Source organism: Podarcis muralis, chromosome 4 (assembly GCF_964188315.1).
Source record: "Podarcis muralis chromosome 4, rPodMur119.hap1.1, whole genome shotgun sequence".
In the NCBI taxonomy this organism is placed as follows: Eukaryota; Metazoa; Chordata; class Lepidosauria; order Squamata; family Lacertidae; genus Podarcis; species Podarcis muralis.
In genome coordinates, this window is record NC_135658.1 from 60,095,987 (window position 1) to 60,123,221 (window position 27,235).

Sequence of the window (27,235 nt, forward strand, 5' to 3'; positions counted from 1 at the left end):
GAACAGAATGCAGGACTACATGGCCTTTGGCCTGATCTTATGGATTTCACCCTATGTATTTAGCATTGGTTTCAAATGTTAATTTAGAGATTCTTTCGTGCTGAAAAAGAGCTCTGACTAGTTTTCTGAAACTGGTGTCACTACCATACTTGGTGCATATTTTCCTTCTGTTCCATCAAAACAGCACTAGAATAAATGTTGGCTGGCTACCCCCCATAGTAGTTCAGCAGGGACACTTGCAAGTTTTAGCATATATGACACAAGGATGCTGTTAACAAAGAAAGGCTGGGGGAAAGTATGTGAACCAAAGAGGAAAGTGGATTGTGATTTACAGAGGGTGTGTGTATGTAACTTTGAAGCATTTTATAAACCTAAATGATATGGTTGGTTGGTTGCATCCTGTTTCATAATTTATTACTGTTTATTAATTACATAGTGACGCGGGTGGCACTGTGGGTTAAACCACAGAGCCTAGGACTTGCTGATCAGAAGGGCAGCAGTTCGAATCCCCGTGACGGGGTGATCTCCTGTTGCTCGGTCCCAGCTCCTGCCAACCTAGCAGTTTGAAAGCATGTCAAAGTGCAAGTAGATAAATAGGTACCGCTCCAGCTGGAAGGTAAACGGTGTTTCCGTGTGCTGCTCTGGTTCGCCAGAAGCGGCTTAGTCATGCTGGCCACATGACCTGGAAGTTGTACGCCAGCTCCCTCGGCCAATAAAGCGAGATGAGCGCCGCAACCCCAGAGTCTGTCACGACTAGACCAGGAGTCCCTTTACCTTTACCTTATTAATTACATATATATTTCCCTGGGCAGCCCAGGACCTCCACTCACTGCTGCCCAGACTTGCGCTCCAGGGAGGTCACTTCAGTGCTGCTAACAGCACAGTTTGACTTCACCCTTAGTGGTGCACTCACTTGTCTCTCAAACCAGACGGATGCCAACACTTATTTCCCCTCTTTCTCCAAGCTACTGTATTTCTCTGCTACATTATCTTCATAGGCAACCTGCAAGGGTTGCACTGAGAGTGACTAGTCTTAAGGGAGCTTCATGGTTGACTAGGGACTTGAACTCTGGTCTCCCCAGCCCTTTTCCAACAGCTTTTAACAATGTGGACTGGCTGAAGTTTTTCCAGCCCAAGAAGTTGCACTGGAGATTTTCAGGGGCCATTGGAGTTAGAATGCTTCATCTCATTCCACCGACCTCCCCCATGCTCCAAGACTCAGAGTGAAAAAAGATTTCAATGAAAGAAAAGTATGTAACAATAAGTAAAATGAACAAGAGAGTATGGAGACTATGCAACAAAGCAAGGAAACATCTGCTGTTTCTTGGGGGAAGTGGTTATTTTATGTAATGACAGCTTGCCATTTGGAAATTATTACACAACGGGCAACCTTTCATCACCCTTTTGGTTTCAGTGCTAATTTCTGCAAGCAGAAAGAAGAAATAGATCAGTAATTAGAAGGATCTACATCCTGTCCCAACAGTTTTCATAAGACTGACTGCAAGTAAGAAGTCAAGCAGCTAGGGTGGGGGGGTGGGGAGGTTGAAAGCAGCAGTCAGGCTTATTTGCTCCAGCAGACCAGCAACCACTACATCCAAGCTATTTGCCACCACCAATACTTGGATCCTGAATTCCATCAACTAATTATGCTCTGTGTGAAGGAGTGCTTTGTTGGGCTGCCCTGAATCCACAGAAATAATTCTATGTCCTCCCCTACATTGATCTTTGCCTCCATTTTCCTTCCCTTTCTCTGTGGTTTCATAGGATCATAGGGTTGGAAGGGTCCCAAAGGGTTATTGAGTTCAACCCCCTGTAATGCAGAAATAGCAACTAAAGAATCCCTGACAGATGTCCATCCAACCTCTGTATCAATATCTCCAGTGAAGCAGAGTCTACCACCTTCCAAAGTAGTCTGTTCCACTGTTGAACTGCTCTTACCGTCTGAAAGGTCTTCCTAATGTTTAGGCAGAATTTCCTCTCTTTTAACTGGAATTGATTGGTTTGGGTCCTAACCTTCAAAACAACAGAAAACAAGTTTGTTCCATGCGACAGCCGTTTCCCAGCCTAAGCATACCCAGCTCCCTCAACTGTTCCTCATAAGGCTTGATTTAGATTCTAGTAAAAAACAGGGTGTGATCCTGCCTGTTGATGTGTCACATGCTCATTCACAAGGTCTTGCTCATTTGGGAATGTTGCACTATGTGACTACAACAGATGTGGTTCCTCACTGTTTATGATGAAATGCTAGTTCAGGCTTTGATTACCAAAGAAACAACTTTCCAATGCTTCTATAATGCAATCCTGTGCACACTTACAAGGAAGTACCATATTTTTCCTTGTATAAGATGCCCCCATGTAAAAGGCAACCCCTATTTTTGGGGACCACAAAAGTTGTTGAGCTTTTGGGGGGGATTGCCCAGAGTTAGTGAGCTTTTGGGGGGCACTACCACCAATCACGCTACAGCCTACCTGCCAATGCAAATCTCATGCATCACTGCGGCCACCAATCGTCAGCATGCTTGCCGCCAAAAGCCCACCTGACCACTCGATGCAACCAGCCGCTGGCGTAAATCAAACACCTAATTGCCACAGCAGCAGTCAATTGTCAGCAGGCCTTGCCGCAGCAATCACACTCCCAATCGCTTCTGCCATTCTCCTACTGACTGCTGCCACCAATCGCCCATCGCCCCTCTGCTATCCATGTATAAGATGACCCACAATTTCTGCCTATGAAAAAATATCATACATGGGGGGGGGGGGAGGTATGTCTTACTGCAACAGAACCGTCTTCCAAATCCACATGCTTACAATCGTTGTTATTAGCCCTGTACAACAGTAAATGGATACAATACATCCTGTCATCTTGGTGCTGGTCCAAAGGGCATAGCATTTCATTTGCGAATTTTACAGAACTCACAGCAGCTTGGAAGTCAAACTGCTTATAAAGGAAGACTTACCTCTTAATCTTGATGTGTGTACAGTCAGTCCTTTTTTTCTGGGAGGATGCACGTATACGCATACCCTTAAACATTTTGTGAATCTAAGTTTGGCCTCGTTGAGGGGCAGTATTTCAATATGAGCAGGAAAATGAGAGTACCCTAAACATTTTTTTAAGAAAAAAAGCACGGTATACAGTAATTTTGGTTATTTGGTGATTAAAGGAAAACATTGTCCACATACATCAATATATTTTTTATATTAATGTACTGTCTACATCAGGTGTGCGGCATGTAAAAATCTGGCAGAGCCAAAAGGGGATTTGCAAGCACTGCTGATCAGTGATGCCCGCAAAGCCCTGTTCAATAACATCAAGTGACCTTTGTAGCTGGTAGTCAGTTCTTGCTAAGACCTTCATGAAGCACTCTGCAAAGCAGCACGTTGAAAGGGGCTTCACAAGACCAGACAATCAACTGAACAGGTCACTTGATGTCATTGTGATGGTCACTGTGATGTCAGGTGACTGACTGGTGGGTGACACCGCTCACATGTCAAATTTGAGGTGTGGAAGAACAAGTCACTTTTCACTTGCTCCCTAAAAGCTGAAAGGGAGGTGGGACTGGACAAGGCTCTTGGGGAGATAGCTCCAGAACCTAGTAAAAGATGAACTGAGTAATAATAAACATCATGTTTGACATATGCAGGACCCACAAAACCATAAGTCATGAGCAGCATGAACATAATTAACAGTTGCAGATGCTTGAAAGTAAGAGATGATTGTACCACATAAATCGCCTGCCACACTGTGATAGGGTCAAACAAATAAGGTGTGCTTGAGAGAATATGGGATTAAGCATGACACTATATAACAAACTTGTATCATTGTAGAATTTCTCCATGATGTAGAAATGAGAGAAAATCTGTGAAACGTAATGTTTATTTTCATTTAAATTTGTTCACATTGAATCAGAAGGCTAAGAGGCAGAAGGAAGTTGCAGGAATGTTTATTTATGTGGCTTGCCAAAAATAAACTTCAGTCAAGTGGAACTCTTGCCACTTTCAAAAATATGCAATGTCTCTGTTGAGCAATATGTTTGACACCAGACACCACATCATGCCTCCATTTTAATGATTAAGGGTGATGGTTAAATAATAAAAACAAAAGCGGAATGTCTCTTGAAACTAGGACTTGAGGAGCACCTTTATGAAGTTTAAAATATAACCGTGACAAATACTTAAAATGTTCTAGTTCTTTGCAATTCAATCTTATTTATATAAAATAAATGAGAACAGAAATAGAAAACCTGCAATGCAGTCCTATGAATGCCTACTCATTAAAAGTCCCATTAAGTTAAGTGGAGCTTACTTTCAGATAAGTGTATATAGGATTATAACCTAAGGCAGTCTAATATGCAATATTTGGTTTCTGCCAAATTATACAGAATGCAAAAGCCAAGGCAAGGAGATGTGGAACTTTTGGAAAAATTCCAGAGAGACAAGAGCTCAATGTAGCAAAATTAAGATCCACAGTGCCCAAATACAAAGGATAAGATGTAGCTTTTCGTTGGAAACAAACAAACATTTGAGTGTGTTCAAAAATTCTCTTTGTTGAATATGAAATGTATTCCTCGTGGGTCAGCTTCCGAATTGCTAATACACATCTTATTTAAGGTGTCAGCCAAGGCTTCAGGTCCACACAGAAAAACACCAACCCTGGAACTGATAGCAAGAGAAATTATCAGATAAAGTATAGCAGCAAAAGTGAGGCCATATTCTGCAGGCACTATGGAACAAATTTACCTTGGATGCTGACTTGCAATTGTTTTGAACTCATTCTCCCAATTTGGTCTCCCATATAAGGTTTTCTGTTTCAAGCCTGTGATCACATCTTTCTCTTCATCATGATGCACCATGAAATGAGCAGCCTGGAAAAAGGAAGGCAAAGAATGTCCTTATTAGATAGTTGTAGGGTCCAGAGGGTGATAGTGTGTGTGTGTGTGTGTGTGTGAGTGAGAGAGAGAGAGAGAGACTGATAAAAGACAGAGACAGAAACAGAGACAGACCCCCCCATACTCCTAAAATAGCAGAGTTCAACAGCGGAACAGCACAGCTCTAGCAGATGAACTAATATGAAATTGGAATAACTGAGTGAGGAGGGCCTATCATGACTTGCAATATTTTGCATTTCCAACCATACACTTTGAGTGGAATTCAATGTAGCACTAAGGAGACTGTTCCATCAGGCAACCCTCCAGAGCAGATTTCAGGGAGATGTAGAGCCACATGCAGTGGGGAGAGGCTGGAAAACCCCAAATCTCTACTAGGAGTCCTTGCACTATTTCCTGCTAGTGGAATGGGGTACTTGAATCTGGCCCATGCATTTCCTCCTTTAATTACCAACAGGCAGCTCTTTTTCAGGAACTAACTGCATGTCATGTTAACTGTGTACTGGCTCATTATATGAATTTCTTTTTCCTTTTTCTTTATTTAATAGTGAGTGTACTCACCCCTATTTTTATTGGGGCTGCATGCAGAGAGCTGTGATTACACACCTGAGATTGCAACAAGTTACCCCATGCTGCAATTCCTGATGGGATGGGGAAGAAATCCCATTGGTGCCACAAATGAATGTTAGGAAAAGGCAGTTAATTTTGGTTCCCAGTCAAATGGGCAAGCGGGCCACATGACCATTCCATACACAATTCTGCTTTTGGTGCGCCATTGCAAATGCCCCCTTCAAATATTTGTGGTGGCATCTCATAACTAGAATCCAGCATGTGGCAGCCAGTAAAAGTGGAGTTAGATCTGACATCACTGTGAGAATAAGGTTTGCAGAAGTGTGTCCGTGGGGTTTTTGGGGTGGGTGTAGGCAAAGGATTGCTGTAAATACATTGTCTTCCCAAGAATCTAACTACTTGGAAAGGACTACAGCAGGAAGTTACCTGAAATTCATCCCAACCAGTCAGATAAATGTTGTAGCTGAGAAAGTCTGGATTATTCTTCTCCTGCAGTTGAGTCTCCACTGATTGCAAGAGGTCAGCAAACCATTCAAAGGCATGAGTGTCCCTGCAGAGCCAGTAAAAATAAATCTGGAAGGGACAAGATGGAATTGGTTAGCATATTAGATTACTTGTTTAATTAGGCAATTTCATTCTCTTCCTTTCCCCCTGCTCCAAAACCCCGAAGACATAAATGTAATCCTCTGGATTACCTCTGATGATCACATTAGTCAACAGTAAAGTATTATTGTAAGGCTACAATAGTGACCACCTTTATTGTCTAGGAAGAAGTAGAGGAAGTCCTTCAAAATGAACTGATTCCATGTGCACAATGCAACTATGATGAGTAGATGTGGCCTCTTCTGTAGCATGAAGGATAACCTTCAGGCAAGGTGAGGGCCAAACTCAGACCTGACTCCAATGGGTAGCAAGGGGTAGTAGGCATTCTTAAAAGTATTTTGTGCTGCTCTCGTAGCTTTCAGTCATAGTATATTAAGATCCTATAAAGCATTAATTAAATGCTTGCTCAACCAAGAATGGTCTTTGCCACCGTAAGTTTTTCTGGAATTACCCCTAGCTAAGTAATTCTACTGCTTTATGGGAAAGACAAATGGGAACTGCAATAGTTGTTAAAGTTGAATCTGGGGCTGTCATTCTATGATCTGAAGTATTTGATAACAGATATGCAACTATGATCCTATATTTTTTTACCCCTGTTAAGATACTCTTGTTTAGAAATGCCTCCCAAGGCATTTATATACCAGCAACATATATTATTGGTCACTGTAGGAAGTAGCCAGCCATATTTCTGTTACTTTATTGATATTATGACATTTTATTTACTGTCTTTTGTATGGGGCATGTTTTAATATTTTGTGCACTGTTTTTGAATGCACGTGGTATGCACACATTTAAAAAATAAATATGTTGATACTCATCCCAAAACAGCACTCTGGTTGCATGCTCCAATAGATCTTGCAATTACAGAGATTAGGTTTTAAATGATAGAGGATGTCACTGTGTGCATATAAAGAGGGACCCACTGTGGAGTGGGACTGGGGTAGAGATGCTGCTGACTCTCTGCTGTCAGTTCTCCATGCTTGGATGTAGAAGTGAAAGTGTATCTACATGAACTAACAGTAGGGAGAGGGTTGGGCGTCATACTTTAATGCAAATTCACCTTAAACATACATGAGCTGAAATGTACCTATCCTTTGAAATTCACTTTTCTTTGAATTTTGCAATGCCATACCTCCAGCCAAACAATGTACCCAAAAATATGTATATTTGGGGAAAGTATTGTAAATATGTATGAATTAGTAAAAACAGAAAATGCATAATTTTAGTGAAAGTTGCTTGCAAAAAAGTGTACATTGGACAAAATTACATACAAAAATGTGCATATTAGGAGAAAAGTGCACCAAAATGCTGATAATTTTTTATGAGACTGAAAAAAAGAAGCAAGCTGATGCAGAAGTGTGGAAAAATGGACTTAAGAATGGGAAAGGGGCCAGATTTGTTTATACGGACATAAAACTAATAATTTATAGTGTTTCACAGCGCTATTTTCACACATAAAGATCTGAATCAAGCCCAACACTTGTCTTTATATACTTCCCAATCTCTGTTTCCATGCACTTTTCAGCACTAGGAAACAAGTGTCACATGCTTTGGTATATGTCAGGAACAAACCTTTTTGAGCTTTAGGTTTAAGGCATCATTGCAGTATTTGTACCACACAGATTTGAGGACTGATGCAAAAGGGGTGACCCCAATGCCAGCTCCAACCAACACCACGGTTTCATAACTGAATACATCTTCACTGGCAGTGCCAAAGGGGCCATCGACAGCTATCCTAGAACAGTGAGAACACAGTTAACAACAACAACAACTGGGACTGGCCAATGCATACTCTAATGATCCAATAGTTGCACAGGTCAGAGTCAAGCCAATCTTGCAGTGGCACGGTTCAGGGACTAGTTCCACTTGGTAGTCCTGGCCCATGAATGCTGAGACAAGGAGTAGCCTATGGACTAGGAGTTAGAGCAGCTACAAAAATAGCCCAAGGCATGCACAGGAGTAGGTTGCATGTACACTTATGCCAGAGTGAACCCATCTTGTAACAGTGCCTTTTTAGAAAACTGGTTTTTATGAACAGGCAAGGACCCAAAGTGACTGTGGTGTGTGGATCTAAGGTTAACAGACTACTAAGCCTAGCAACTGATAGCTCTCTCTGCTTGGTTTCTGTGCTGGCAGGTTATAAAATCTGGTGTAAGAACAATGCCATTGTTGTGCTCATCTCCCTGAGTCAGTCTGAGGCCTCAACCTCAGCACGAGGACTAACTGACCTTGACAGTGTAACTGAGCCATGTGAGGGTGATTATGCCATACTGACAATAGTGGGCAGCTGGTAGGAATGGTGCAAGAACTCCTTCCGCCCCATTGTGTTGCATCCTGTGGACCTTTTGTGCCCCTAGGAGCTTTATGGGCCAGCACAAACACACACTGGCTATTCCCTATAGTGAAGGTGATGCCACTACTTGCAGCACATCAGCAGCTTGAGCCGATCCACATAGAGTGTTGCAAACATTTTCATAGAACGTTTATTCTGCACATACTTGGGCAGTTTCCAAGCATCCTGGAATTCTTGCTTGTCACATCCACAGACTTGAAACAAGCGTTCTGTCCAGTCCCCAACGACACGTATGTGGATGCTGAAGTAATCCTCTTCGGGGGCAGAAGTCAATGTGAAAGGGTGCCACTCCAGCATGGACACTGCAGGACATTGGACAAAAATGTACTGCCCAACTTCCATCTTGAAGCCCTTCTTCTTCATCTGGAGCTCATAGGTTTGGAAAGGATGCGTGACAACCTAGGATGCAGGAAGTAAAGCTCTCAGAAGGATGGGATGGTCCGAGCTTACATTAGGTCATCAGGATGGGTTTGCCGAAGGAATTGTGAAAAATGGTTGCAAAATCCTAAACCCATAATCTAAAAATAATTATCTGAATGAAGAATTTAAGACAAACACTTTCCAAGTCTTGTGCTACATATATGATTAACTGTAGAGCTTTAGATATAGTAAATAATTTATAAGTAAGTTATATCTGTGGTTTGTAACATTTTGAGGCATATTTCCAGCACTGGAACATAGCAGGCTGCCGCAGGGTCTCAGACGGGGAGCTTCCCAGCCCTACCAGGCAATGAACGCGGGGCCTCCTGCATGCAAAGCAGATGGTCTCCCACTGACCTACAGCCCTTCCACCAAGATGGGATTCAGTTTCTCCGGAGGATAAATAGGGATTTTTTCTTCTCTCAGATATTAGTATCAGGTTGCGTCCAGGCATCAGCTGCATGTTTGAAATTCATTCTGATTTATTTGCAGGTTGGCTATATGACATCCTCTCTAGCATATTTCTAAATGCAGAAAGTCCAGGGGTTTTTGTGGTTGTGCAAATCTTCTTTAGTTAAAGAACCCACATTTGCCAGTATGCAAACAAACCCCACCCACAAAATAGCAAAAGTCTGGATGTGCCTTTGGTCCCAACTATTTATTTTTCATGCCTACCCTTTCTCCCATAGGAGTTCAGGACAGCTGACAAGAAATATAAAAATGCAGCCAAAAGCATTAACAGTTAAAACAGCACCAACAATAAAATATTGCACTGCATGCAATACTTGGCAATATCTATATATATTAATTTTTTAATATAATTATTATATCATTGCATTGACTTAAATACTTGGGAAGTAGAGGAACAAAAATAATTGCTCTACTATAGTTTTCAATGAAATTTACTTTAAGGCTTGCCTGGAAACAGTGGAGACTGAAAATGCCCTCCATTAGCTGACAGCACTGTGACATCACAGTTTAGTTTCCCCAGTGATTACTGATCAAACTGCAGCCATTCTGCTGGGGTTTCCTTTCTGCCTTTTTTGATACGTGCAAACTTTTTTAGAAATAGCTAAGGAAAATAATTTGTGATGCCATAATCCTGTTAGCCAATAGGGAAGTTTTTTCTTCGTCTCCCTTACCCTCGAACATTTCTTTGATAAAAATAGGGACGTCCTAAGGAAAAACTGGACATTCCGGGATCAAGTCAGAAACTGGGATGTGTTCTGTAATACCAGGACTGTCGCTGGAAAATAGGGACACTTGGAGGGACTAGTCTCTCCCCAGGACTGTAACATTCAGATAAATTTAATGTACATTTTAATGAAAACTATAATAGAGCAATGGTTCTTTTTTCTACAGATATTGACCGCGTAAATGCAGATAACAAATTCTGAAATTTAGGAGACATTCCTATCAACTTTAGGTGACTTTCCTATCATCCTGGAGTTACTCTGTGGTAACTCTAGGATGAATAACGCTTTAAGTGAAGTGAAACATGCAAGCTGATTTATATCACTCTTACCTTTGTGATAACAACTTTTTGTTGGGATCGCCAAAACCGTACCAACCGTTCAAAGACGTATAGAATCATGGGGCCAACTACCCATTTCCAAGTCTGTCAACAGAACAGGAAGAATTAACAAGCAAGGACAGGAAGGAATGTATGAAATTCTGTTAAATAAATATAAGGTTGCATTATGCATGCAGGAACTGGTTTCAGCAATTAACTTGGAGGGCTCATTGCACCACAGCCAATGTTCACAAGAACTTCTGCAAGTGCTTTGTCTCTTTAGGAAGTTACTTCATTCACAATGCGCTGATTTCTAAAATCTATTCCTGTTAAGAGAGTTCTTACCCTTCATCTAATGTTTAGAGTTACTCTTGAAAGTGCACATCTATTATATCTTTCCTTTTCATCAGTAAATACATACAAATTTACTGAATGTGTGAGAATGACTAATTCTTGACCTGGCTAGGCCCTGATCTATTGACATTACTCTTGCCCTTTCTGGTGGTAATCTGACTGCTAAACATTCCCATTAAGATCTTCAATGGTCTCAGTGCCTAGATTTTTAAAGCAAGCAAGCAAGCAAGCAAACAAACAAACAAACAAACAACAGATCATACCATAGGAGGATTTCCAGAAAACTGTGGTTTAGGACATGAAGGTATTTCCCCCCAGAGGGTGTAATTCTTGGCACAGGTATCTGGATCATGGACACTCAAACTATCGGGAGTCTGTTTACGTACAATTTTTCTGGGAACAACAGCAAAAATCAACATGAGCAATGTTGATAATGGATAATAACCAAAATTAAAAGTAATTACTTTCATATCATAACATAAAATATATTCAGTTTTATTTTATAGGCATAGCATGTATGTTCTGCTTTTTGTAATGTGTAATTTTAGGAAGGTTAATTCCGAGACACAAATCCTAGTTCAAATCATCTGCAGTGTGGATGCATTCTTTGATTGATGAAGAATATAGACTGCAGAAGTTCATTGGTAGTAGACGATGGAATATATCAACACTGAAAGATGAGCAAATGAATGGACCTCTGAGGTTGTGGATGACATTATTAGATTCTCCTTCCACCCTGGCCTTTGATACCTGAGGCAGCTGTTTTCAGGGCCCACCCTGTTCCTATGATCATAATATGTTTTGATTTCTTTATAAGATTGAATTTTTGAACTGCTGTAACCCATCCTGGAACCCTTTGATGAAGGGTGAGGGAAATAATAATAATAATAATGTCCTGTAATGATATCCCCAAGTCTACTCTGGCAACACTATTACAGGACTTAATAATGTCCCCCACAAGTTAAGAGGTTCATTCGCTTGCTCATCTCCCAATGTCATATATGCCATTATCTGCCAACAATGCTCTTCTGCATTCTACATATGACAAACAGGTCATTCTCTATGCAAAAGAATAAATTGACCCAAATCTGAAATCAGAATGGCAATATCAAAAAACCAGCAGTGGGAACATTTCCACCTCCCTGAAGAAACTTCAGAGGGGTTCTATCGTTTGTGGATTAAGTCAAGACAAATAATTTTATCTTTCTACATGCGTTGTCTAACTTGTATCAGAATGTCAATGACTGTTTTTTGTGTGCCTGTGCATTGCCACTGTTAGTAGCAGAATAAAGATCACTATGTGTGCTTTCTGCATTTCATTTCCTTCTGATCTCCTGCAACCATGTGTATATGTCTGATGAACTGGACAGTTGTCAATGAAAGCTTTTGCTTCATTTCAGCTCAGTAAGTGCACTGATCATCCTCCTTATCTGCCAACGTGAATAAAATATTGGGGGGCCCAAATAAACCCCACCTACATAATCAATCAAAAGACACAGCACACCACCCCATTTGAATGGCAATGCACATCAGCTGGGGGGGGGGGTGCCCTCCTCAAATATTTTGTAGGAGAGACTGAAGGGACCTTAGCCCCTAGGAGTTGGCTCCTATGTCTGGTTGTTAACATTTAGCTGGAAGAAGAGTTCTCTGACTGAATCCTGAGAACAAATTCATTGTTCTGTGATCTTTAGCTAGTCCTAATAAAGGTACTCTGACTCCACCTCCATCTAGTTATTTAGTGGAGTATCAAAATAAATAGATACTTACCCAACTCCATGGATGACGAGACCAGCAAAAAAGAAAATGAACAGATGATGGGTGAACCAAAATACTTCAAAGTATGACCTTCGAATGGTTTTAGTAGATGATGTGATAATTAATATTAGACACAGTGTAATGATAACACCAGTGAGGCCGGCCAGGGTTGTGAATGCTACATTGAGACAGCCCACAGGGCTCTGTGAACAGAAAAGTATGGGAACATAAGCAAATATTTCACCACTGAATTGTGCAGCATCTCTTTCTTCAAGACAGCGGAGGGAATAAAGTTCTACATGAAAAACAATTGATTATGATTATTTATTACATATATTTCCTGCTGTTCCTCCCCAAGGAGTGCAGAGCAGCAAACATAATAACAATCTTTTAAAATAAAAAGTATTCTAAAAAGCTACAGTTAAGATATCTGAAAATGGGTACACTTTAAAACATTCTCTCATCCAGTAATCTCAGGAATGCCTAGGCAAACAGGAACGTTTTCAAATTCCTCCTGAAAGTTAATAATGTTGGTGACAGATGCACTTCACCAGTGAGGGCATTCCACAAATGGGGAGCCACCACTGAAAAGTCCTTGTCATTTGTCAGTGCCGTGTGGGGAGCCCTTGGCGGTAGTACCATCAACAAGGCACCACCTTCTAACTGTAGGGTCCAAGATGGCTGATATCAGTGGAGGTGCTCTCTTAGCTACTTGGGTCTCATGCTATTTAGGGCTTTATATGCTAACACATTGAATTGGCCCCAGTGCATTGGCAACCTAGCAGCTGCATTTGGCACTAGCTGTAGCCCCCATACAGTCTTCAAGGGCAGCCCCATGGGGCGTGCATTACCATAGTCCAAGCAAGTAGGTTACTAGAGTATGGATACCTGAGGCCAGGCTATCTGGGGACAGCTGCAGCTGGAGACCCAGCCTAAGCTTAGCATAAGCACTCCCTAGCCACTGAAGCCACTTGAAACTGACAAGTGACAAGTTAGAATTCAGGATTACTCCCAGATTCCAAACTGTTCCTTCAGGGAGGTGCAGAACAGACATCTAATTCCCAGATATGCCCACAACACTTGTATCTTATCAGGATTCAGTTCCAGGTTATTGCCCCCATATGTCACTGTTTCCAAACACTTGTCCAGCATCTTCACAGACTCTCCTGAGGTCTGGAAACCAAGCCTTATGAGGAGTGGTTGAAGGAGCTGGGTATGTTTAGCCTGGTAAAGACATGACTGAGAGAAGATATGATAGCCATCTTCAAATATCAAAAGGGCTGTCACATGGAAGATGGAGCAAGCTTCTTTTCTCCTGTGCCTGAGACTAGAACCCAGTGGATTCAAGTTACAATAAAGGAGATTCTGACTAAACATCAGAAAGAAATTCTGACTGTAAGAGCTGTTTGATAGTGGAACAGACTCCCACAAGCGGTGGTGGACTCTCCTTTCTTGAAGGTTTCAAAGCAGAGGCTGGATGGCCATCTGTCAAGGATGCTTTAATTGAGATTCCTGCCTTGCAAGTGGGTTGGACTAGAAGATCCTCTGGATCCCTCCCAACTCTACAATTCTATGATTCCAGTGGAAAGGAAAGATACAGCAGTGTGCCACCAAAATACTGATGACATTGCTCAAAATGCCTGGATGACAGCTCCCAAAGATTTCATATTATAGATGGTAATTAGCAGATGAGACAGAATGAAACCTTGTGGGACCCCACAGTCCCCAAGCCATGGTGCTGATCAATGGTCTCCTAGTACTACTTTCTGGTAGCAACCCTGCAGAACCAGTGTAATAAAGTACACCCAACTCCCATTCCTTGAGTCGTTCCAGAAGAACATCATGGTCATCATTATCAAAAGCTGCTAAGAGGTCAAGGAGAACTAACAGGGTCACATTCCCCTGATGGTCATCAATCAGGGTGACCAAGTCTGTTTTGATGCAAACAGCATTATAACAGAACAGCAGTAGTTGCAGAAGGAAATAAAGTTATCTCTCTGCAACCACCACCAATTAATTGTTTCTCTAGAAATATGATTGCTTACCGGAACTTTAGATCGTGCAAAATTCAGGTAAGAGTCTCCAGGAATATCCCCCAAATCAGACAGCGCAGTCTTAAGGGTTCTTTGCTCTTCAGTGCGAGCATCCACCAACCGTTCAACATTAAATAAATGTGCAATTGTATGGATTGCTTAAAAATAAAAACATAAAAACATATACAAAAAGTGTGAGAATAATGTAGTACAGGGGTAGCCAAAGTGCTGCTCTCCAGATGTCATGGGCTACAATTCAGATTCATTTGTTTGTATCTGGCCACCAGACAATCACAAAACATAAATTTATAGCAATATGAAACAAACACAAGGTGACATCAACAGAAGTTTAATCAGATCTAAATAAACCACAAGACAGCAAATGTCAAATACCTATTTTTCCTGACAGATGTTATGACATGCCCCTTTCAAAACGAAAGATTGTTCCTATTTTAAATGAATTTTTAAAAGTAAAATGGGAGGAGATGAAATGAATTCATGCAAATCTGAATAAACTTATACAAAACTTAAATGAATGGAAGCATAAAAAACCCTCAAAATTCTGACAAGGCACAGCATTCTCTTTTAAGAATTTTCTCCTCTTATCAGTTACTGCAGGTAGAAAATGTGCAGCCTTTTATCTTGTCCACAAAGTAGATGTGCTCCATGAGTTTGCAATTTAATTCCTCCATCCCTGACTGCTGGCGATGCTGACTGTGGCCCTTCAACAGATTAATTAGTTAAACCCTGTGCTGTAAGGATTGAGGGACAGCCCAAAGACCATTTGGGCAGAATGAGAATATTTGGTGTTAACTTAGTCCTTAGTTCTGCTCCCATCTCACTCAGAAACATAGATTTGGAAAAAGTACAAGTGACAAACCTTGGTATTCTTAGGTTGCATTAATATGGCTTTTCCATTTTCACAATGTTTCCCTAACTGTGCATTTCCACATTATATTAAGTTTTTGCACAACCATAAAGTCACTTCCAGCAAGTTTAGCACCTATTTCCATACTATTTACAAACAAGATTTTTTTCCTGGAAGGAGGTAGCACAGAAATGAGCACTAAACTTGCCCTATCTTTCAAAATAGTTCCATAAGTGGCTTTTACATCATGTGATGGTCCATCATGTGGAATTTAACAGGGAGAAGTTATGAAAACAGAATAAACAGACATATGATTACAGCCATTGGTTCTTAAACTGTTTCTGCTCTACCCCCCCCAACATCTGCTGCCCACCACAGCTGTCAGCAATACAGCTTTAATTAGACCTCAGCACTTAATAATATTCAGTGGGACTTTCAGGTGTCTGTCTTAGGCAGAAGTGAAAGGAAGTAAGAATAAGAACTTTCAGAGTGAACAAGTGCACTTACGTACTGTGCAGGGAATATGACATGACAAAGGTAGGGGAAACCTCCTGATTTTACCAGTTTAGTGCTAAAGCACTGAACCCGCTGAACTGTAAGTGTGAGAGTACGGCCTAGTGGGCATGTATCTGGGTCCCCACCCTCTCCCTCCCCCCTTCATTTTGTATTTCTAAATGTGATGGAAATAGCTATGGAGGGTCTGGATTCCTATGTTTTTAATGGTTTAAATCAAGCTCTGGTGACTTGCAGCACTTAATAAATAAATGTCCTTATTATTTACTTTCTTCCCAGCTCCAATATTTTCTAGAAACAACTCCACTGACACCTTCCTTCACCTTCTGACCCTTCACTTTCTGAACTCTTCATGCAAAATGCTATACTCATAGGAGTCACTAAAACCTACAATGCTTCTTCCTAATGCAGAGTTTCAGAACACTTACTGGTATGGAGTGCAATCGCCCAGGCCACCAGCTTGTGAAATGTGAGGTTCCTGTCCAACTGTCTTCTGACACGTACTGAGCAGCACTAGCGATTTAAAAGAGGAAGTGTGAAGAGATTAACCTAAGCCTGGAAAATTCTGAGGCTACAAACCATTTGTTTACCTGCCTTTAACTGATTACATACATTTATTTGCATACTACCAGGTTTCAGCAGAGATCCCGTTGGTGAAAGAAGTGTGAACATACAATTTGATAAACAAAGCTATTTCTTGCTAGAATAATAACAACAACAAAGTGGCTAAAAACCAGCTTGGTATGTTAACAATGTAATATGGAGATGAAGTTGTTGCAAGAGAGTATGCTTGCTTATTCTAGATTCCAAGCTGGGGGTTCAGAAAAAACTGCATTCACCAAGCCAGAGAAGCCAGCAAGTGTTCCCATGTCCTCTGACTCAAAATTTTACTATAAAAACAGTGAAGAAGCAGTACATTCCCACCTTTTCAGAATAAATTATTCTGCCACCTTGGCAGGGCAGGGGGAGTGAAGTAACCAATACATACCAGCGACGTTATATCTTAATTAAAAGAAGATGCTTTGTAAAATCAAATACTGAAGTAAGAAAATGAAAGCCTATATTCATGCACTATTATTCAGTCTTGAATTAGATTATATTTTTTCCTAAAGAGTTCCAATGGGGATTTTCATCACAATGCAGAATCATCCCTTGCTGGGAAACATAACAAACTGATATTTCACTCATAGCTGATAATTGTTTTAAAGTGCATGCTTACATTAAAGGAGTGCCTTCTCCCATATGAACCTGCTGATGGACAAAGACCATCCTCCAGGGCTCCTTGCCTCCCGGTCTGAGGCTGGTGGCAGCTGAGGAATGAACTATCTCAGTTGTGGCCAAGATAGAACTGTCTCTCTACAGAGTCTCCCTAGGTACCTCTCTTCTCTTCACAGTGCCAGGCAAATACATTTCGATCCTCGCAGGTTCTGATAACAGTTTTAACTACCATTAACTTTGCATATATCAGGAGACTGAGAGGAGATATGACACCCATCTTCAAATATTTTAAGGGCTATCACATGGAATAGGGAGCATGCTTGTTTTCTCCTGCTCTGGAGGGTAGGATTCGAATCAATGGCTTCAAGTTACAAGAAAGGAGATTCCGACTAAACATTCGAAAAAACTTTTCGATGTTAAGAGCTCTTCGGCAGTGGAACAGACTCCCACAAGAGGTGGTGGACTCTCTTTCCTTGGAGGTTTTTAAACAGAGGTTGGATAGACATCTGCCATGGATGCTTTCATTGAGATTCCTGCATTGCAGGGGGTTGGACTAGATGATCCTTGGGTTCCTTCCAACTCTATGATTCTATGATTTTATATATCAGCTGATTCCTTGTTGTTTTACTGTCTGAACTGTATCTTATGTAATGGTTTTTGTATTTCTCTCTGTAAACCTGCCTAGAACCTTTTGTTGAAGGGTGGTATCAAAATCTAGTAAACAAACAGACAGGGTGCTGAATGAATGGCCACAATTTGTCAACCCATGCATTGTAAGGACTGAGCAACAAATGAGAAACTGAGAGGGTGGATATTTGGTGTTAATGTAGCCATTTTTTCTGCTTCTGTCTCATTCAGTAAAGAAAATCTTATTGGAAAATTTAGAAGTTACTTGTGAAAGTAGAAGTGAAATTAATCCCCAAGATTGGAAAAAGAGCTATTTTCCCCATAGTTCTGCCAGTAAAGGAAGTTCCTTGTTCCCTGATTTAGCTTGGACAGATATTGAGTAATACGGCTGTTATGGTCAATAGTATTAGAAGCTGCTTTGCTAAAACTAAGAAGAATCTTATTCCATGTAACTCTGCTAAGTTAAATGCGTACTGTGTCTTTTTTAATTCAAGATGACGCTGGAAAAATGAAGGCTTAAAACAAAACAAAAAAAGCAAACACAGTGCATGACTTTCTCTTTCTTTGCTACGCTATCTTATAAAGAATGGACATATTTGATCCAATCCAGTAATTTCTTTCCTAAATTTGCTAAGTGTGTTCCTCTGTATGCAGAGCTGATATCACCACTTAAGTGAATGAGGAAGCCCACTCATGGGGGCAGTGGAGCTTGCATTACCAGTAGCTGATACAACTAGCATGGTCTTGCTGATCTATTTGTTTTTGTAATGAAGACATCATTGTTGATGAACTGAGCATGTTTGCTTTCTTATATATGACTTCTTAATTTATGTGTGTCAGTCCTGGGTTAATGATAGATTTAACAAGCTCAAAAGTAATCAAAACAATTGTGGGGAAGGGAATAAAGTGAAGAAAGAGTGATGAGGCAGGAATACTATTTCCTATAAGAACCACAGTGGCTGGACTCCCATGAGATGCTGGGTGCTTATTACATTACAGCGCAAGTTACAGGCAAATGTTGCCTAATTATCAGGCAGAGAATTCCTTTTGCCTAAGAGAAGAATCCATCAAAGCACACCACTCTTCTGGAAAGCACTGTAATCAAAACAGTCCAATGTATTTTTCTTACCTGTTTCATATTTCTGACTTTAAGGTCACCCTTGGCATTCCAAAATAATGTGACAGAGAATTCTCACAGACTAACATTTAAAGGTATGAATATAAGTTGTTGGGTTGTTCTTGTTTTTTTATATAAAAAAACCTTTGCATCCAAAAACATAACTTGTGAATTCAAAAGTTTATTATCAGTAGTGGATGGCACACTGGGGCAGCGGGGCTCATCTGACCTCTGATTTGCACTGCACCAACCTCATTGCTTCTTCACCACTCCCTCTCTGCTTCTCAGTAAGGTTGAATGATGCAATCTACTGAAGGTCAGGTGAAGATTGGGCCACCACCCCACCTTTGCCTTCTGCTAATGTTTAACATGCTGGTGCACTTGCCAGCAAAGTGTGATTGCAGCTTCCCTTTCTGTGCATGCTGGCTGCAGGGCAATGCACAGCTCGTAATAGGCCCAGGGCAATGGGAAATGTAGGTCCCATTTCAACAATTGTAGCCCCCCTGCCCCCGTTCTGTCCTGGCTGGCTGTCAGTGTGTGAAGCCAACTGTCTAAAAGCAGTAATATCTGGAGTTTTTCTTGACAGGGAACAAACATATTTTGAAAGCTCTCCTGCATTTTGTGTCAACAGGACAGAAAGAAATATGAATCAACACTGAATGTTCTCATACTTTCATCACAGAAACAGATCAGGTGAATATGTTCACAGATACTTCATTCATTGTAACAAAAGTTGCACTGAACAAGCACAATTTTGTAGGTTGCTTACTATCACTAGCAATGGAAAATACTTCTCCATCTTACCGCACTGGAGCCTCTGAGGAAGGAAAGCAGATTTCGACAGACAGGAAGCAGGATCAGCATGCAGTTGAAATTCAGGCATGCTGCAGGTGCCCGGGCCAGGGCCAGGAAAGGCTAAAATGTAAGACAACAGGATTCAAATTAACTAAGCAGCATTATCTGAAGAATAAATTGGAAGAGAGGTAGAAAACTAATCTGAACCTTTATGTTCCAGGTGCACCAACGTTAAGGATGCCAGACCAGTATATATGAATGTGAAGAAAACGAGAATTGGACTAAATGGAAGGACAGATCGTCTATTGCAAAATGGTTTATAGAAAGCTAATTTACATGATCAGATTTAGCAGAAGATAACACGTCTAGTCAACTGGCTACCACAGGTGAATTCCATACCTCTCATGGAGGCCAGAATATTAGCTGGTAAATTGCCACCTCAACTGGTGGGGTGAATTCATTTTAAGTGAGCCCAGAATGAAACATTTCCTTACAGTATTCACCTCAAAAGAAAAGTTACCTTTCTTTTGAGATGGGAAGGGAAATAACTAAAAGCACATGCTTAAGCAGAAGGGGGGGATCTTACCAGGCACCCCCCAAAATCCCTTCTCTTCTTTGCACTCCATTTTGATGTACCTTGAAGTTCACCCCATCGAGGTAGTCCAATACATTTTGCTGCCTGAGGCAGAAATGCCCCTCCTGACACCCAGGCCCCAAGTCAAGGTATACAGTACCCAAGGCAGGCCAAGTTACTTTTGGCACTTGAGGCATAAAATTCCAAAAGTTACTCTCACTGTGAGTGAATACATAATACAGTGGTACCACGGGTTAAGAACTTAATTTATTCTGGAGGTCCATTCTTAACCTGAAACTGTTCTTAACCTGAGGTACCACTTTAGCTAATGGGGCCTCCCGCTGCTGCCGCACAATTTCTGTTCTCATCCTAAAGCAAAGCTCTTAACCCAAGGTACTATTTCTGGGTTAGAGGAGTCTCTAACCTGAAGCGTATGTAACCCGAGGTACCACTGTAATAATAAAATAATTAATAATTTGCTTCCCTTTCATATTGCCCCAAATAAGCTACTTCACTCTGCTTACCAGTGGGGTCAACCCTGCCCCCCCCCCCCCTGTTTAAAATATAACTTGTGTTGTGAGCTTGGAATGAGTGAGTACGTGTGAAGGAATTTTATTCTCTCTGTTTGGTTTATTTTTGTCCCACTGGGGAACTTAAACCTGTAATAGCACAGATACTTGGACAGGAAATATTTTCATATGCTAAGTGTGATATTTCTGTTTGTTTAGTTTTTAATTGAAAACTGTTTTGGAAGATGATAAAATTGAAAAATACAGTCTCCACACCAAGGATGGGGAACCTGTGGCCCTCCAGTTATTGTGAGACTACAGCTCCTATAATCCTTGACCACTGGCCATGCTAGCTGAGTCTGATAAGAGTTGCCTAGACCAACAACATCTAATTTGATCTTAGAAGAATCATGAAGGTGAACCTTTGCATAATGTTCCTACAACTGATGTCTGGAGGCCTTGCCAAATCACCACAGTCATTTCCAAATAACAAACATCTTTTTGAGAGTCACAGCTGAGTTGGTAGTTGATTCTGACAAGAAGTGAGAGAAGAAAATGGGAAATGGAAGCAAGGAAGGGAAGTGGCCATACTGGAACTTCTATGATTGCTTAAAAGTGAATGGGTGGGAACATACCGGACTGCTGTATTTTTGAATAGTCAAGTTGAAACCATGATTGCTCTAGGATTACCTGTTTATTGGTCATTTATCCCAACTTGTTTACAGGGAGGTTATATGATGTCATGTCAATCAATTTTTCCTCACATTTCTCATGCATTCTCAGAGTTGCCTGGAAACCAACTACAGTTGGGGTGGGGGAGCCATTACTATTTTAAAAAGTATGATACTGCTTCATATGTCTAGTGCAGATGGAGTCTGTGTCTAACCCAGCAGTAGGTCCTATTGAATTCAATGTGGCTTACTTACACCCAGTTAAGGAGGCCTGAGATGCAGCATAAATTAACATTCTTTTGACAGAGGTACAGTAAATATACATCAGTGTATAGCAAATACACAGCGTTTCCATGTGCTGCTCTGGTTCGCCAGAAGTGGCTTAGTCATGCTGGCCACATGACCCGGAAGCTGTACACCGGCTCCCTCGGCCAGTAAAGCGAGATGAGCGCCACAACCCCAGAGTCATCTGCGACTGGACCTAAGTAAATAAGCATCTAGTACTTACCCCAAGAAGTTCTCTTGTATAGATGTATTCCCTTCCAAGGTCATATACCAAGTAGTACCACCAGAAGAGGAAGATGTTTATAGCCAGCCACACAATCTGAAGGGAAAAAAAGGTATGATCTTAATTTATTTTCACTTGCTGAGAAATCAAGAGTTTAAACTGGAACACTTAAACTGGAACACTTTTGAGTCTGTTCTTCCTAGGGAACAGAGTGTTTATTATTATATTATTATTTATAAACCACCCACTCATTTAAAAAAGAAATCATGGCAACGTACAATAAAATAACTGAAACAACATAAAATACAGAACAAATGATCAGAACTGGATCAAATTAATTTCCTAAAATTATTTGGCAAAGGGAAATGCTCACAATACCCTTGGGAATCAGCTAGGACCTCAACTGCACTGACAACTGCCCTAGGAGCTGGGACGGGGAGTAGCCATTTGCATTTTCAACAATGCCCCCTGACACAGCATCGCCACATGAAGGGTGTTGTTAAATGCTGGTGCCAACTTTCCTGGCATGGAAGGCCACCCCGCTGCCACCCTAGGAAGCCCATTGATGCAGAAATTTCTTTCTCCAGAGAAAACTTTACAGAAGGCTTGTCAAATGTGGAACTAGCCCTGAAACACCCATGGTTATGAGGAAATCTTCCATGTTCTAGTAAGTACCCCTTTCTCCAGTCATAAATCATACTAGTTTTTAACATGAGACGAGCACAACTTTTCAAAGATTTGTCAAAACTAGTTTGAACATCTCAGGAATTTTGACATCAATTCTTGTTCAACTTGAATAATCTAAACAGTCTGATAATTATCAGTTCCATGTGATCACTGTGCATATTAAACAATGAGATTATTATTTAATAACATTTTTAAAAATGTAAGTGGTAAATTACAAATTAGGGATAGTATATATTTCATGTGCAATGTAGCCCCCCCCCATTTATTTATCACCTTTGTAAGAATTTTTTTATTAAAGTGATGTTCAGTTCCAAAACAGACACAAAGGTTACATATATTTAAAACCAAATGCATAAAGAAAATACTGTACAATAACACAAAAATTGTATTTAAAGCTACTCATCCGTGTACAACACAGATTCTAAAAGTTCGTACATAATTCTATTTTCTGAGACTTTGAGCCCCTTCTATTACCCATGGCTGAATTAATCGCATTAATGGATTTTTGGTTGGAAGGTAGTATCAATAACATCGTCAGAAAGGTAGAAAACTTCTGTAAGACTTCTGTAAGCTGTGGTTTCCATGCCTAACATAGTTTACCGCCCCTTCCAATTGAATATTTTGTTATTTATTGATTGCCTTCGATCAAGCTAAACTGACTAAATATTTTTAAAAGCTACAATATTTTCTTACATTTCAGTTCAGTGTTGTTGTTTTTTCACAGACCAAACATTCTTATGAAGCCTTTTGATGAATCTCCTCATTCTGAATGCTTGCTTTCCATCACATTAAGGATGTGTATCTAATGCTGGTCACACACAGAATAGATCCACTGAGGTACATTAATTTCAGAGTGGAATGTAGTTGGATACTACCCAATGCCTTTGTTTTAATTTTTTATATATATTTTAAAAAAAACACCTTTTATTGATGAAGAGGTCTGCATGAAAATAAGCCAATGGCAATCACTGAAAGAAAGAAAAATAGTCTTATTAAAAATTATTATTGTACTTACAATGACAAATATGGAAAGTCCCTCATTTTCTATCCAGTTGCCCATTCTGATCGCTGCCTGAGAGACACTGAACAGATCGTTGTGAGGTATGTGAGTTTTGGGGACTTTCCCCCCACAGGAAGTGAAAGCTTACAGGCTTGCCACAGCCTATTTCCCTATTTCGGTTTGCATGCGATTAGCTAATCATTTATACATCATACATGTTTCTAATGTCCAGCCTTTTCACATTAGTAAAATGAATGAAAGGAATTGTAGGAATGAATGTGCTTGTTTCCTCCTATAGTCAATGGCTTGGATTGTGTTGCTCATTTGGTGTGGGGCAGGGGAGAGGATTTCCACCAACTCCACCCTCCATCTGCAGCCTTATGCACACCATCCAACACCATCCAACCCCTGCGCCAGCCCCAAGCAGATTTTGATATAAACTTTTGAGTACAACACTGGGAACTGCTGTCATCTGATAATTTGTTATATCAGGCAAGTTCACTGCTTAATTCCCTGTCTCCCTCCACCCTGAGCTTCAGAACAATGGTGAGAGACAAGATAACTTAATCTTCTGAATTCTACTTTTGTTGCACCTTCATTTATGCACAAAGGAATTTTTCTTAGTGTCTACTTCCCAGGAATTTGAAGTAGCCTCCTGCAATACACACATCCATATAAATGGATCCACAGTTGTGGAGGCTGAATTGCCCTAGGTGCCAGGTCTGGGCCTCCGAGACATCCCACCCCCCCACCCCCCCCACCCCGCAACCAGACAACTGCCCCAGCCAAAGTGCTGTGATGGAGAGGAAAATGCAATGCCTAATTCCTCTGCTGATCTGGAAGCATCAGCTGAGGAGCAGGGTAAGGGGACTCTGTGCCTGCCGGTGTATCTGCTGTGATGTGTCTGTAAGCAAGATATCAGATCTCCACCCCTTTCTGCTTTGAAAAAGACATTAAAAACAAAACAAAACAACAAAACAAAACAAAACATGGCCTTTAGTGGCTAATTATGACTTTGGCTGAAGGAATGTATTATAGTCTGGATCTGAAATATTATAATTATGCTGATCACTATGATTGTATGACTCACACTGTCTTTTAATAGTGCTGTGGAGGAAATGGGTGTATAAAATAGCTTTAATATTATATTGTATCGTGCATGTGTTAACAAATAATATGGAAACCACTTTGGGGGGCATATTTTGCCTGAGAAGCAGTCTAAAGAACTACTGCACATTATAATCTGCTGTAGAAAAGCTGGCACACAGATGCAATTTTGAGATCCCATGTAACACTTGTACAGTGTTTGTCCTGAGCCTGCAACAGAAACAAAACCTGCAAGAGAGCAAGCATAATAGTTAACAGCATGAGGCAGGAGATGTTACAATTCTCAACTGGGCCATAAACTTACTGCACCCAACAAACCACTATCCTCATTCTTTCCACCCCAGGGTTTATAAGTGAAGAACCTTGCAGCACATTAAAGAGCGAACAAATGTATTATTATCGCATAAGCTCCCACTGACCGCAATCTGCTTCATCAGATGCATTATCTGACAATATGATGCTGTTTATTTGATACACTATATAACTGGCCTAAGTACATAGTTGCATTGTATGGATTACAAAGATAATGCATGTGAGGCACACAGGGTAGTATTCAACTAAGTTTTACTCAAAATAGACCCATTGAAACGAACAGACCTAATTTTGTCATGTTCATTAAATCCAGTGGGTCTACTTACTATGAGAAAAAGACAACTGAACTGGCCATGGAGTGTTAAGGAACAGCACTATAAAACAGTGAAATTAATGTAAGATGCTGATCTAGCAGCTCATTAAATGATTCGCTACCTATCCTCATTTTGCTGCATGGTTCTACTCTTCACTGCCCTCCACTGGTCTACATGGATGGTTGGAACTGCAGGGTATTCAACAAGAACCGAAGTTTCAGGGCAGTGGGCAGGGGATGGGAGGCAGCAGAGCACACTGCCTTTCTCCAGGACAGCTCCCCTTGTTTCTAGCTGTATGTTACTGTGTTCATCAGGGAGTCACCATCACATTGACTGTTGTGTTTCTCTCTCTCTCTCTCTCTCTCTCTCTCTCTCTCTCTCTCTCTCAGACAAGAGGACAGCAGAACAGAGTCACACACCACAGAGCTGGGAAAAGAAAGCCAGATGGCAGAAACTAAGCTGCCAACTAAAAATATCACTCTCGTTTCAGACAATGCTTGAAATGCTTTCTCGTGTCAATTTAGCGTTCGTTATTATTAGAGCACCTAAAATTGATAGGCACCATACAAACGTTAGGGGCAATGCATAAGCCCCATAAGCTTGTAGTCTTAAATCCAAAGCCTGCCCATCAAAATATTGTTTTCTACTTCAGTATGGAATAAAATTGAAATCATGAATTTATTAATTTACATTAGATTGGTTGTCACAAGAGTGCTTCTGAAATAAACAGGCTGTGTGCTACTGTTCAGAAGTTAGTTCTAGTAAAATCAATGGAATTTGCTTCAAATAAATATATTTTTAATTTACTGCATTTGCATCCCAGGGAGATCAAGGTGGTCTACATGGTTCTCCTACTTCCTGTTTTATCCTACAACAACCCAGTGAGGTAGGTTAGACTGGCCCAAGGTCACCCAGCAAGCTTCATGACTGAATCGGGTTTTAAACCCTCCTCTCCCAGGTCCTAGTCCAACACTCTAACCACTACACCACACTGACTCTTCATTGGAATGCAATGATCAAGTTTGATGTATGTCAAAGAATGCGCTTATTTCTTGTTCCCACCTCTTCCAGCTCTGTCTGAGTGGCAGCCACTCCCTCATAGTCCAGAGAGCAGCATATCATGTGTAACCGTCATAAACCTATTCACTAGAAAGTTCCCTCATTTAACAAATGAGATGTGGTGATTGAAAGTTTTGTGTAACAAATGGAAAATTCACATTGATTTTGCAACACTTTGATCACACGAAAATGCCTCTCAGAGGGGTATTGCCAAGATTTTAATTTGTTTAGAATTTCCCCGCCTTTTCTTTCTCTGGTTATGTAAAACCAGAGTTTTCCTGTATCCACAGACAGTCTTTTCAGACTTGGTTCCAGCTCCTCCTGCCCTCTGTCTACACTAGGGATAAGGAGAAATAGGATTCAGTTTGCATTTGAAGGCAAATCTACATAATATTCTAAAAGAATATTTGCACTTTCCTGAAATTTGCAATGCAGTTCTCTGGCCAAGTAATGTGTGCAAAAATGCAGATATTAAAACAGCACACAACAGTGCAGTCCATTTGGGAAAACTGCTTTGCAAAGATGCACGTATTAAGCAGAAATGTGTATATTAGAAGAAAGTCACACTAAAACTCTCATGAATTTTCATGAGGTCTCTAAAAATATATATCACAAACTGATGTGAAAATGTAGAGAACTGAACTCCAGAGTGGGAAAATGAGAAACTAAGAAAAACTGAAATTGACAAATTCACTCACCCCTAGTCCACACAGAGAGGTCAGTCCTCACTGCCACACCTCCTTGACTCCAGATTATGTTAAAGGAGAATACTGAAGAAAATACACATTTCAGAGGTAAAATGTGTGCCACGTACTTATATCTGCATTTAGTAAAAAAAAGTTGAATACAGCCTGACCTAGAAAAGAAGTAGA

At 40.7% G+C, this 27,235-nt stretch overlaps 1 protein-coding gene across 3 annotated transcripts; it reads right to left on the reverse strand.

Annotated features, from left to right (window-relative positions):
- Positions 1-3,925: 3,925 nt before the first annotated feature.
- CYBB (cytochrome b-245 beta chain) lies at positions 3,926-27,235 on the reverse strand. Of its 3 annotated transcripts, XM_028727400.2 has the most exons (14): positions 27,062-27,235; positions 23,493-23,539; positions 21,885-21,980; positions 19,632-19,742; positions 16,294-16,378; positions 14,497-14,642; positions 12,464-12,654; positions 10,960-11,089; positions 10,355-10,447; positions 8,555-8,808; positions 7,629-7,791; positions 5,880-6,026; positions 4,738-4,862; positions 3,926-4,656 (listed from the first exon to the last, which is right to left on the reverse strand). In XM_028727400.2, the coding sequence occupies exons 4-14, from the start codon at positions 19,689-19,691 to the stop codon at positions 4,530-4,532; spliced, it is 1,521 nt and encodes a 506-aa protein (XP_028583233.2). In that variant the 5' UTR covers positions 19,692-19,742; positions 21,885-21,980; positions 23,493-23,539; positions 27,062-27,235; the 3' UTR covers positions 3,926-4,529. The 3 variants fall into 3 exon arrangements, with proteins under 3 accessions (XP_028583233.2, XP_077783511.1, XP_028583234.2); XM_077927385.1 differs by lacking the exons at positions 23,493-23,539; positions 27,062-27,235 and adding an exon at positions 23,587-24,225; XM_028727401.2 differs by lacking the exons at positions 23,493-23,539; positions 27,062-27,235 and adding an exon at positions 23,265-23,464.

What these genes read in the sequence shown, in the direction of transcription:
- CYBB (XM_077927385.1), bottom strand. Translation starts at nt 23,631, where the DNA reads ATGGGCAACTGGATAGAAAATGAGGGACTTTCCATATTTGTCATT. An exon ending in AAAAAGTTGTTATCACAAAG is followed by an intron (nt 8,809 to 10,354) that starts GTAAGAGTGATA and finishes CCTGCATCCTAG; the next exon opens with GTTGTCACGCATCCTTTCCA. An exon ending in ATTGCAAGTCAGCATCCAAG is followed by an intron (nt 4,657 to 4,737) that starts GTAAATTTGTTC and finishes TCTTGCTATCAG; the next exon opens with TTCCAGGGTTGGTGTTTTTC.